The following is a 13,340-nucleotide window of genomic DNA, read 5'->3' as shown; positions in this document are numbered from 1 at the left end:
AATTAATTACATGAATAAATTACTTTAAAAAATCAATCAGGTTTTTGTCACTGTCCTCGTTTCAGATTTAGTTTTTCACATAAACATTGATTTTGAAATTTGTCTGATGAATTTTAAGATTCATTAACTATTTGTAATACACAGTTAAACACTAAAGTGTCAGCTTGCAGATTTAGCTTCTCTACAGAGTAACTGCAGAGGTCGAGGTCTGCTCCTGACGAACATGTGGGAAAGCTCTCAGCGATGACTTGAGCAGATGCTGTAGCCGCTCACTACCCCACTGGGGAATCCCACCCCACACTGGACGGGTGGGAGTCTGTGGCAGGAACCTTCCTGTTAACCCAAGTGAAGAAGACATTTTCCATAAGCCACAGTGACTAGTTATGTGTTTGAGTTGTTGTACAGTCACTGCTTCAATATCCGTGCTGAAAAATGGACAACCCTGAGTGTTCCTCGAGAAGTCTTGAACTCGGCCGTTCAAACTTTCCTTTCAGAGGCTCAGCAGGGAGGCCTGTGCCAGTATATGCACACACTAATTAAGACTGAGGGGGCGGGGGTGGGTGAATGAGGTTCTCCACAAAGCCAAAGCTCTCCTTGATGCTGGCCTAAAGCATGGTTTGCCAAAATGTCCAGTGACTGCTCTCTTTGTTCATCTGACATGCTGAAGTCTTTTCTCTGTGTCCTGGACAAGTGGACTTAGTGACCCGAAATAAAAGCCCACTCGAAATACAGGAAATTATGAATTAACTTAATAAACAGACAGTGTCTGCTCACTCAATATGTTTTAAAGAGAGGACTGACACCTGCTTATTAGTTTGTGCATGAAATTAAGACTGTGGGGCCTACAAGGTTGAGGATTATGAAAACGGAGGACAGGGCCAAGAAAAATAAAATCGAATCTGATAGAAATCATTGAAATGTGACAAGTACGTTAGAGCCGAGAGCCTGAAATCATATGTAGTGTTGACACAGGGAAGAACTGCTCTGTGTTAATAATTGATGAATGGAAATTGTTGATCTGTCAGCACCTCGCTGCAGAGGGACCAGATCACTCAACAGCACATATCATCATCTGAAGAAACAGTAGACACTCGAGAGATCCTGATGTCTTATTTTCCAGTGACTGAAGTGTTTTTTATTGTGTTTACTTATTGGTCAGTGAGGTAAAATACATACATGCTTATTATTTGCACTCCCAGAAGATCCTCCAATGTTTTTCCGGTAAGCACTCAAGAGCATCATGGTGTAATATATCCACGTCAAGCCCCTGGGACAAACGACACCCCTCTACTCTTTGCGGTTCACCAGATAGTTTGTTGTGTTGCCAAGGAAGTAAAATGTAATTTTGTGATTGGTTGCCAAGAACTATGGCCGAGTCTGCGGTTGGTACGGGCTTTGTAGAGAGGAATGGTAGCTTCCTGACATAAAGAAAGCTTGTCTGACTGATGAGCAGGGGGGAAAATTTGCCACTGTGAAGGGGGAAAGTATGGAAAGTGTAGGACTGATATTGTTTCAAGATGTGGAGCCAGGTCCTCTGGACAGGAAACCTCACAATCTGGCACTTTGTCATCCCCTGTTGTTATACAATCACTGAGTGCAGCTTTAATGTTACACTGAAATGCCAACTCTTGTATATTTACTCTTTTTTTGAATGGTCCATTCATCTGCAGAGGGTTCAAACGGCAACTGTTTGCCAAATCAGTAACCGCTCTGGGGTAATATCAGAGCCTATAATTAACATGGGTCTGCAAAGACTAAGCAAAACCGAAATCTTGCAATTATGTGGAATAAATGATCAGCACCTTTTCTCAGACAACATGGTTTCAAAAGGTTCAGTTCAGTTGTTTCCAATTATGCCCCTTCCAAATAGAGACAACGACAAACCTTTACCAAAGCTCCTGTGCTCTTACAAGTCTTTGCCAAGTCATTGTGTTGTGTTTAATTAACGGGGCTCTCTCTCTCTCCATCCTCTCCTCTCTTTCTCCCGCAGCTCCACATCACCATCTCTCCGGAGAAAGTCAAGCTCAACGTGGACTGCCAGGAGGTGGCAGAGAAGCCGATCAAGGAGGCCAACAACATCACACTCGACGGCTATGAAGTGCTTGGCAAGTTGGTCAAGTCTGGAGGCGGGAAGAGGCAGTCTGCACCAGTAAGTAAAAAAACACACAAAAAAAACCACTTGGAAAACCACGTTTGGAAAAGCATTTCGCAACTTTCCAAATAGCGAATGTCCAAAAATCTCTTGTGCGTAGATGCAAATTTTGGTTTTAACTGCTCCCAGTGACTTCTTGAAGGACGAGTCCCTCCATCATCCTGTCTCTCTGAGGGTGGTGTTGTTGTCTGCTCTCAACATTGACTTTCATTTGTGAATGGGAGCCATTTGTAACACCTCTCCATGTTTTCTTCTGTTGTGTAGTTCCAGCTCCAGATGTTCGATATTATCTGCAGCCTGAGCTGGGTCAGCCGAGACAAATGCTGTGACCTGCCCGCCACAGTAAGAACAAGTGTCACTGTGAAGTCATTTAATACTGAAGTCAAGAGGTCATTTACAGGTGCAAGACTGGATAATTTACCAGTTCTTAAAGAAACAGGATAATTAATTTAGATCTTAACTAAGAGAATATGTAAGAAGAGAGCCATTCCGATTATATATACTGTACAATTGCGTAACATCTCAGAGCTTCACCATCTATGTTATCTTTAAAATGGAATGTGGCCATTGAGTGAAACGAATGGCTGATAAGACGATTACTTCTTGCGTCAGCCGAACTGAATAGAACCTTGTATCCTGTGTATTTGTGCTGATCGCACTGTTGCCGGCACAACCTCCCTAAAACACATGAAAACAAGCGCTCCTTTAGATCACAGAGCAGACAGTGTATTATATTTATTTGGATACACCATGTTAAATAGGGGATGCAGGCACATTTATCCAATTAGAGGTAATTCGTCTGTGATTTGCATCAGATATTAATACACCACATCAATGATCGCCGTGTTATATAATTTGCACAATGCCAGAGACTCGATTTTTGCAGCTGTCTCTGAGTCTCAAAGCCTGAGCACTGACTTTGCTGATTCCAGTCACATGTCAGCGTGAGCCACTGTTCCAACATGACCTTTTGCTGGGTTTCTGATCTGTCTCCTCTTCTTAAATGACGACAGCACAGCTGCATTTTGCCATGATACTGTCACGAAATTACATCAGGGATTTTTTGGGGTTTGTTTTACTCTGCAGAGTAAGATGTGCTCTCTGTTATTAATGGGTATGAAAAGGGACTCTTTTCTAATTTCTGTCTCCTCTGTCTTCCTTTCCAGAGAGATGAGGCCAAGTGCCCATCCCTACCCCATTCGTGCACATGCACACAGGACAGCATCGGCCCTCAGGGGCCCCCTGGACCTTTGGTAAAGACACTTTTCAAACAAATCCAATCACTGCACCTTCATGTCTTTCTCTACCTCCTCTTCCTCTGTCTGTCTTCACCTGATAATGTTTTCTCCTCAGTCCACATGTTTCCATGATAATGTTAAAGCCTCTTCCCTGTGCTGATCCACACAGAAAGTTTTAACATTATAATGACCATCTCAGCTATAAGTACCTTCTTGACATTGGCCTGCTCTACAGTCTGAACTTCAGTAGACCGAGGTGGTCCCTCGAATCAGGAGTGGTATTTTCTTTTCCTCTGGAAAGAGCAGTAGAGGATGAGACCAGTGGCATGCACAGAAATATGGGTTTAGGGAGAAGTGTCAAAAGATAAATGCCTGTTGGAAAAACAAAAGTGAAAATGTCTCAGGGAGAAGTCTGGAATATGTGTGCTTGGTAACCTCACTAAGCCCCAGCGAGGATTTCATAGGGCTTGTTTTTTTTTTGGGGCTTTTGGAATCTGCTCCTGTTGTTACACTCACTCAGCCTTTTTTGGATCTTTGCTTTTCCAGGGCAGCCCAGGTTCTAAAGGACCACGAGGAGACAGAGGAGAGCGCGGCAATGTTGTGAGTTTAACTTTACGTCACTTTAAGCATGCAAAGTACTATCTGTGTATTTTTTATTTTACAGGCTGTGATTTATTTTACTGTAAGTTAAGTGCTAAACAAATAATCAGACGCTGTTAATAGCCAACGAAGCTCGCTGACATTATCAATAATAGTAAATCTACACATAATAAACCTCAACTTCTCATTGCCATGGAATTTCAGAAGCTATTATTACTCTGCGAGGAAATTGCAAACATCTGAATTCAGTTATCAAACGCTGCTGTATATTTTTGCTCAACTTGATTTAAAGGGAGCCCCCTGAAGGGATCATTTGCCAACACTGCTAACTTTTCATTTTCTGTATCGGTGGAATTAAAATGCTCATTTAGGTTTGTCTTGGGGTTGTTTTCCAAGTGAGTGGCTTTGTAACGGCCTTTATGTTGTGACTGGGTAATTCTGCAGGGTGGAATGGGTCCACGCGGTGAGCAAGGACTCACAGGATCAATGGGACCACCGGGTCCACAAGGCCCTAACGGACTGTCTCTACCTGGACAACCTGTGAGTTTACCTCCACTACAAAGCATTCATATATGATATTAGGAACACAAAACAAAGATGACAAGGGATAGACGGATTTGAATGTATATGACAGACACTGTCATGTATGATTAGTGTTCGTATGTGCTGATATGAAGGAGCAGTTTGTGTGAAAGTAGTTGAAATATACTGCAGATCCACCAGCGAGACGGATTTACAGCAACAGCCAAAACACATTAGATTCCCGTCTACAGGCAGCTAGACTGCTTCTTTATTTTCTTACCAGCAGATGTTCTTGTCAAAACATGAAATCAATCACAACCGAAGCCTGAAAAAAGGTATAAAACAAAGATTGAAGCATCTTGCAAACCTCTCTTTTCGTCTGTCCTCCGACTTCAGGGTCGCCAAGGACCAAAGGGAGATGCTGGAGACCCGGGCATGACTGGTCTGCAAGTGAGTACTCCCCTCGCCTCTTGTGGTTTATGAACAGGAAACAGGAGACTATCCATACAGAGCGGCGCTGCTGCTACTGGAGCCTGGATTCAGTCCATACAGCGAGATTGAAACCACACTCTGAGTGGGAGGTTTACCATGCCATCCTCCAGGGGGGAGACCCACACGCTCAAATCAGCCTGGTGATTGACAGACAGTAGAGGCTCCAGTGATGCAGTTAAACTATTATGAAGCGTGGACTCGTGTTACCAGAGGGGAATTAGGGAATGGAACATGTTCTTCTGCATTGTAACTGAAGACTGAAGTGAAGTTTGAGCGTCTTTGACTTACAGTAGTTTGCATTTGGGGGAAACTCCTTGGATGAAAGTTCAAAGTAGAGACGATTTAACCCTGAGCTTCTTCAGATTATCGATCCCACTGCTCAAGTCAGAGAACAGAATTCAATTTTACATCCCATGGGAACTTGTGAAAGTGCATTTTTGAGTGGGCTGGCATTACGTGGCCATCTCTTGGCCGAGCGAGCTTTCATTCATCCTACTGAGGTCATCCAAGCCAACTCCCACCATTCAACTGGAGAGAACATCAGCACTGGGTATTCTGGCCTCTGAATAAACAATGTCAGACATGGGAGAAAGTCCCATTCTGAATATTTAGAGCCTATTGGCAGCATTGTGTTGGCTACTTCACACAATAAAGCTTATTATGACAGCTCAGTTCAAGTCGATGTAAGAGAGAGATTGTTTCAGTTTAGAGTACTAGGGTGATAAATTATCTTTGGCCTAATAACTGGGAAACTTTTCTTTTTTTTTCCTGTAAATTCTGGTTAAACAGAGGCATAAGGGAGCTGTGTAAATATGTTGTTCCTGATCATTAGTATTTGATTAAGTGTGTCTGTTTCTTTCCCAGGGTCCTCCTGGGCAACGTGGTCCTCTGGGCCCTGTCGGACCGGGCGGAGTGCGGGTAAGTTCTTACTCTAGGCCTGCTCAGTGTACACTAAGCATACAAATGGATCCAACACTCACTTTACACACACTTTGCATGTGATCACCAGCCCAGCTCAGGGTATATACAGAAGTCCTGCCATTATGCTGCATGTTCTCATTTTCGTCAGCCAAAATAATACCTGAGAAAGTAATTTCAAACGACAGACTCGAGGCGGAAGCCAATGTAAAGTCATGACACTGATGTATTACATGAACATGGTCCCTGGAGTGTTGTAACACACGTGTGATTGTGTGTTGTTTCTACATAGGGGCCACCAGGAAAGGAGGGACCATCTGGACCCAGAGGCCCATCGGGGCCAATGGTGAGTGTGTTTGTGTTTGTGCCTTTGTCTTGTGCAGAAAAGAGCGAAATGATTATTCCTCAAGTGTGTTTTATCTCCTGGTACATATACGACTATTACTGCTCTGGCTCCATTGCACTCTGCTGGAAGAGCATGTTAACTGTAGTGTCTCGGCCCTGTTGCTGTTACGAGGATGGCACACACATCTCATTTTCTTCCTCTGTGGTTTTGGTGGAGGTCTGACTCTACTTAATACAGCCACCGTTCCAACAGGCAACACTCCAGCATAGAATTCATATGCACTATACCATCCAAAGTGCTCTCTGTTTCCATCTCCTCTTTAGTGCTCTTGGCAGCATGTGCCACAGTCACCAATCCCACCTCCCACCCCCCGGCAGCATAGATCCCCACTTAAAGCATGTCATGTTACACAACCATTAATACGGAGCAGAAGTGAAATGATGCAATCACTTACTGTGCAGTTATTTTAAAATAAACGCTATTTGCTCTTTTCCTTTTTTTCTCTCAGGGAAGCCCTGGAAATCCAGGTGTACCAGGAATCACTGGGAAAACAGGGAAACAAGGAGATACAGGAAATTCAGTATGTATTGAAATAACAAGGCTCAAAGTGATGGTTACATGAAAACGTTTAAGGAAGGAGTTTAAGTTTAAGGATATTGTCACTGCTTAGTCTAACTTTGCTCCTGTCTTTGTCAGGGACCTGTTGGCATTAAAGGAGAGAAAGGAGAGAGGGTATGTATAGTTTTTCATTGACTGAATCATACAAATGTTTTATCCAGCAACAATAGAGCGAGTGCCATCTCTTAATGAAAATTTTTTTTTTCTCCAGGGTGACTTTGCATCCCAGAGCATGATGCGTTCCATTGCCAGACAAGTTTGTGAACAGCTTGTGAACAGTGAGCAAAACTTTTGTTGTTCCTGAGGGTTTATTCTAATGATGCCAAGGGGATAACTTTGATAGTCCTCAAAATCTTATCCAGATCCAACTTACTTTTTCCTCTTTTCACAGGTCAAATGAGCAGAATCGACATGATGGTCAACCAGATTCCTTCTGGACATCGTAGCAACACTCCGGGGCCAACCGGTCCTCCTGGACCCCCTGGCAACCAGGGATCCCGCGGAGAGCCTGGGCAGCCAGGTCGAACTGGTTTCCCTGGAGGCCCAGGTACACCTGGAAATCAAGGAGAGAGAGGTACTTTATTTTTCCACTTTTTCCAAAAATATACCTAAATACTGAAATATTTAATTTCCCCCGTGTTTCATACATGCTTTTTAGATATACGCTCATTAAAAAAACCTGCTTTATTGATGTAAAATATGATTTGTGGTCTTCTCCATGGTTTTTGTAGGTTTGTCGGGAGAGAAGGGAGAGAGAGGATCTGCCGGAACTGGTATCAGAGGACAAAGAGGCCCAAGTGGTCCACCAGGTAACACAGGTTACCTTTTCTTTAGCCTGTTTTAGTTGAATCTGTGTTCACAGTGAGGCAGGAACCATCGAATGATCCCCTCCAGAAACAGTTTGCTGGTGTCCCACTGTTCTCTTACTACAGATTCACTGTGACAGCAGAGTATTCCCGTATTCCAATTAAAATGACACATTGCTACCAGAGGCCAAAGTTTAGGACAATATATATGATTCAGGCACTGACGTTTGAGCAGCTGCACCACGACTCCTTTGGAAAAAAACCAAACACAATCCCAGTTCTTTCCTCTCTTGAGGATTTACAGTATGTCTTGTGTATACTGAGCTTCTCCAAACACTCTGCACATGTGAAATATTAAACAGTAAATGGAAGGTATTTACATCCAACATTAAGGAGATAATTTGTGTCTAGAGTTAAGACAGTGAAGGTCATGATGTGGTCTTAGAAACATTTACTAGAAAATGTTATTATAGACTTATTTATCAGATTAAAAAAATATCATGGCCTTCTCTCGGTTGTAGTTGATCTGTAAACAGCTTCAGACGATTTATGTTCCCCAGGGAAGGTATTGTAATACAACAGAAACCTTCTATTGATGTCTACCCCACAACACCAAACACTGTTTGTGAATGAAGTGAGATACAACTGAGGACCAGAAGGAGGAAGTCCACGCTGATGACTCATTTGTGTGTGTGTAGTTGGATTGTTGTGCAATGAGCTTTCTTTGGTGGCTTCATTGACAACACATGGGCTCACTTAAGGCAGAGAAAAAGAGAAGGGGGGAAATTTCCATCCTGAGTTTTTACCGTCTAGACACATGGGGCCAGGGGGTAACTCCACACAGCTCCAGACTTTTCTTTTTTTTTCTTTTGAGTCCAGCTTTTTAATTGAGCCATTGAAAAATTTAAATTACAGTGCTGGAACTCCATGTTACCCCCACCTTTCCAACTGAAAATTTACGGGGGGGATGCCTGTGGGTTTCTTCACTGAGCTCCAGAGACTCCCTTTTTCAAACCGCCCTCACTCACCTTCTCCTTCCTATTTGCAGGGCCACAAGGCGAGTCTAGAACTGGACCCCCAGGTACTTCTGGCTCCATGGGGCCTCGTGGCCCTACAGGTCGCCAGGGTACTTCTGGGGTGAGGGGACCACCAGGACCCACTGGATACTGCGACTCTTCTCAGTGTGTTGGCATTCCTTACAACGGACAAGGATACACAGGTACACACAGTACTTTCTAGATCCTGCATGGTACTGCATAAGATTAAGGACTAAGTGTATGCAGACTAATGACATTTGCAACTCAGTGCACTACTTCTTTCTCTGATAATGTATGGAGGTATGGATGTTCCACAGTGATATTAAACAGAAAGCAGTTTTAATGCAATTCCATAAGAATTTCGTTCACTAAGCTCCGCCCCCTTAGTTACAGTTACCATGCCAGGCTTTTCGTTAAACAGTGGGTTAAGCAGAGTAGATTTCTTATTTTTAGCTGACGACAGTTGATTTTGGATAAAATGACAACTATCACTGGCAGATTTTGTTTTGCCGTAAATAGCTAGTGAATTAAGCAAATGTTAGCTTCATGGGTTGTTCGAAAACAGCTTGAAAGCTGACTTTTTTTTTATACCAGTTTCAAAATAATAATGCTTTAGAATGGTCTTCAATATGCATTTGATGGCTACATACATGATATTATTTCTAAAGAGCCAAGGAGATAGCTAGCATATCAAATAGAGTTTAATATAGAAAATGAAATAAAGCCACAGGATCTTAGACACAGCATGTTTGTGCAAAACTAGTTAAATATATATATTATATCGTATGATAAGAAAAAAAAATCCAATATTGCACTATTTGTTGTTTAATCGTCGCTGATTGGCTTAGATAATTGGACAAGCAAGGCATTGAGAAATCCAAAACTCGACAGACCTGCCATGGCAAGTTATGATCACTGTTACCAACTATTTTAAAGCAACAGTATCTAACTTTTAGCAACAGCGCCCTCTGCAGCCACAAATTTGGTTGGGCTCCATGTCCAAGCGATTAAGTTGTTTTCACGTAGAAAATACCAAGCTCATCATTGTAGAGCTCGGACTGTGTAGTCCCAGTCACTGAACTGTAAGACAACTGATTGGTGGATATTATCCAGGATCCTTCGCTTCCTGAACCAGAAGAGCTGCCACAGTAACAAATACACCAAACTCTTTTCAGATTTATTCATATTTTAAAAGTTTACTCACTCAAATATCAAAGATAAAGACTGTTTTTTAATGACTTCTGAGTCATTTTACCTGATCTACAGTTCAGTATTGCTCTTAACTTGCTGGACGGGATTCTGACAATTTAAACTGCGACTGTCAGTCAGTTACACACTTCACTTCTCACAGGAGATTGTACCCACCACCAAAGTTACACAGAGTAAGAACAGACATCCGGGGTGAGGAGACTGATTGAATTCTCCTAATTTCAAGTCAGGGTACAATCAATATAAATTTGAAGCTGCTAGGTAAAAATGCATGGTGCTGCTTTGAGTGGAAAGTAGAGAAATGGAAAGTTTCAAGTCACGTTAATTCAACTTTTACAAAAACAAAAAAGTTTTATAATTGAACAAACAATGGAGCTCTGATTGGTCACGTGAACATGTTGCTGCTTTCCTTGACATAATGAACTAAGTCAGTTCGAATACACACAGCCACTGGCATAACATTCACTGACAAATTAGCATTTATCCTCCAGGGAAAGACTTGTCCGACTGACATGTCAAAACGCGTGAAAGACGCTGTTGGGAGGCAGGGGTTTAGTGAACGATCAGCATCCAATACCTCCATACATTTGATGTACGATTTTAAAACTGGCATGTACATTGCATTCTAGCTAGTGGTGTATGATGACTTGCATTAAATCGAGTCATATGCTAATAACTTTGTTCCACAGAGAAAACTCACACCCTCTTTTAAACTATTTTCAGGTATGGCATAGTAAACGCTCTGTCAGCTGTGCCGCTTACACTTTGAAGCCAAGTTTCTGAGAGGTTTGCCCACTTGCTATGGGGCATGTAAGGATAATCACCATGGACATAATTATTGAACATTGAAACAAAACATTACAAAAGCCAAAAAAATACGCAAAACGGAGCGGCACTAACATCAACTCACAGCTACAAGCTACAGCGATGGCAACCTGCTGGCCTGTTTGCATCTTGAGCCACAAACCGTTGGGAAGTTTAAAAAAAAACAGAGACTGAGCATTTCTACGAAGGAAGGAGCATGTACAAAACACCATCCAAAACAACTACTAACAAAACGGATTTCATAGCTGAAAGCAATGTTGATGTAGCGTTGACATGTGTAAATAAATCTAATGTTTTTTGGTTTTTTTTTGCCTTGTAAATGATTGTTTGAACCAGGACATTTCACTAAAAATCAAGTTAACATCTGTTTGGAGCTTGTGCCTCATAACCCTCTGCTTACTTACCACCAGCATAACCTTTGTTTATGACGCCTTAAGTGACTTAAACAGCTCTGGTACAGAATTAAGCATGTTCCATTTGTACTTTTAATCATCATGCTCATTGTGTAAATTCAGTGCCATTTCCATGTGTCATTTGTAGTTTCAACTGCTTATTTTACTGCGTCTTATATCCAATAGCTTGATGGATTTTATTGTAAATGTCAACAGTTTTTTTAATATTTAGCTTTTTTTGGTACTTTAAGAAGCAATAGTTTGACACGCAAGGCATTTTCTGAAAGTCAATTGTGCAATATAACTTAAATTTTGCATGTAAAAAGTTGTAAAAGGGGAAAAAAACGTTTATTTGATTGGCCGTCCCGAATACTTTTCTAGCCGACCGCTACCCGCCCGAAGCTGAGGTAGAGTCTATACCTGTGGAGCCAGCTGAAGAGTTTGACACAATACAATCGCCCGGTTACTCACGGAACCAACGAGGAAAGAGATCACTAACAAGAGACAATACAGACACGTCATAGCTTCAAGAAAGAGTTCTCAGAAAGTGTAAGATTGAAATGACTTCCACGATCACTTAATGTGAGGATCATGTGATATTCAGAACAAAACTAGTACTTATATGGGTTTGATACCCCTGGTTATATTGAACATATATATTTTTCTTGACATGAGAAAGTTTAGCAAGACGACTACAAACCTACATGTTCATTCATTACAAACCTGTGTGCTTGCTAAGTGCTACCCTTTTAAGTGTCTGCTTGTAAAGTAACTGTAAGTGTTTATCAGAGTCCATTGTGTAAAGCACTAATCATGTGACAACCAGCGGAAAGTGTGGCGAAGAAAGACAACCCGTGCTTTTTTTGTCTATTTTCAATGTGTAAAGCTGTTTCAGATACGCCAACAATTAATTTGGAAGATTAACTTGATTCCCAAAGATTTGTTCATTGTGATGTTTTATATGACTTGTAAACCAAATGATAATCTGACTTATTGTAACAAACCAAACTTTTTTCCTGTTACCAAAGGTGGAATTGCATGTTTGTGTTGTATATTTACTGAGGATTTCTAAGTCAGAATATAGTTGTTGTTTTCTATCAATGCAGTTTGGATTTGCTTGCAAGACTATGGACATAGAATTGCCTTTCTCATGTTTTAACTGCACATTTTGTGAATTCCACACAGCCTTATTTTCTTATTTATTTCTGAAACAGAAGAGGCATTTTTCAATAAAACTACTGAAAATGTAGCATTTGTCTTGGCCTCCCATTTGTACAGAACATTTCGTATAAAGCCAAATATATCGAGGGTCAGATCTACAGCTGTTAATCAAAACTTACCATCTTCCCTTTTCTACTAAAATCCTCTAAATGAAAGAGAAGTCTTCTGATCCGGAGTGACAAAACCTGTTCTTCCCAACATTAGGCCTTGAGGAGTTGAAGGTCTAGCCCTTGTTTATATTGACAACCAAATGGGTTGAGGACCGTCCAGAATGTCAGTTTGTGTCAAATCAACAAGAAGAGGAAGGAGGGAGTGTGAGCAAGCAAGCAGTCCAAAGTACCTAACTTTTCCCCCTTCTTTTAAATGCACTCAGTTTGGCTTTAGTCCTATCAGGTTGTAATGATTATACTGACACAAGGAAACAATACAAATGTAACTGGGTAGATACCGGACCTGGAAAGACTCACAGATTTCCACCCATTAAACATATCTAACGATGAAACAAGAGATGCATGAAGTAAGGAACAACTTATGCCATTTCCCTTTATCGTGATGAAATGAAAGCAGGTCTGAGGAGGTGCTCTGAACAAATGCCAGAGATCAATGAGTTGGGTGGGTGTGGGGAGTTGTGGGTGATCAAGGTCAACATCACCACCACACAAGAGGCAAGAAATCCTGTTTGGAAACCCTTAAATTTCTTACCCTGATTTCCTGAATAAGCAGCCTTGGGGCACGTTTGGAGTATCTCAAATTGGACATTTATATTTAATGAGAGCTGGAAATTCTCGCAGGTAAAGCACTGTATGTGTCTGACCAGCTGGTAAACTTAGGCCATAAAAGAGGCGAAGGCAAGTCTGTGAAAGTACATACACAAAAGAGCTGACATGAGAACACATGTAAACGAAAAAGGACCAGCCGCCCCGTAAATCTCCATTTAGCAGTGTATGGTAGAACATAAAACCCA

The 13,340-nt window shown here is 41.6% G+C and overlaps 1 protein-coding gene across 3 annotated transcripts in view; it reads left to right on the top strand.

Moving 5' to 3' along the window:
* Positions 1-12,404, top strand: part of col12a1a (collagen, type XII, alpha 1a) — a 56,852-nt gene extending 44,448 nt beyond the window's left edge. Inside the window, exons 51-65 of one of the 3 annotated variants that reach the window (XM_034575911.1) lie at positions 1,991-2,149; positions 2,417-2,494; positions 3,319-3,405; positions 3,937-3,990; positions 4,435-4,530; positions 4,909-4,962; positions 5,869-5,922; positions 6,215-6,268; positions 6,777-6,848; positions 6,965-7,000; positions 7,098-7,164; positions 7,278-7,460; positions 7,618-7,695; positions 8,741-8,911; positions 11,537-12,404. In XM_034575911.1, coding sequence (XP_034431802.1) covers positions 1,991-2,149; positions 2,417-2,494; positions 3,319-3,405; positions 3,937-3,990; positions 4,435-4,530; positions 4,909-4,962; positions 5,869-5,922; positions 6,215-6,268; positions 6,777-6,848; positions 6,965-7,000; positions 7,098-7,164; positions 7,278-7,460; positions 7,618-7,695; positions 8,741-8,911; positions 11,537-11,679 — 1,386 coding nt within the window. In that variant the 3' untranslated portion in view covers positions 11,680-12,404. Of the gene's footprint in view, positions 1-1,990; positions 2,150-2,416; positions 2,495-3,318; positions 3,406-3,936; positions 3,991-4,434; positions 4,531-4,908; positions 4,963-5,868; positions 5,923-6,214; positions 6,269-6,776; positions 6,849-6,964; positions 7,001-7,097; positions 7,165-7,277; positions 7,461-7,617; positions 7,696-8,740; positions 8,912-10,661 lie in introns of all 3 variants that reach the window. The other 2 variants (XM_034575912.1, XM_034575913.1) reach the window with 2 other exon arrangements.
* Positions 12,405-13,340: the final 936 nt, after the last annotated feature.

This window comes from Hippoglossus hippoglossus, chromosome 22 (assembly GCF_009819705.1).
Source record: "Hippoglossus hippoglossus isolate fHipHip1 chromosome 22, fHipHip1.pri, whole genome shotgun sequence".
Classification (NCBI taxonomy): Eukaryota; Metazoa; Chordata; class Actinopteri; order Pleuronectiformes; family Pleuronectidae; genus Hippoglossus; species Hippoglossus hippoglossus.
This window is presented reverse-complemented; position numbering and strand designations above follow the sequence as displayed.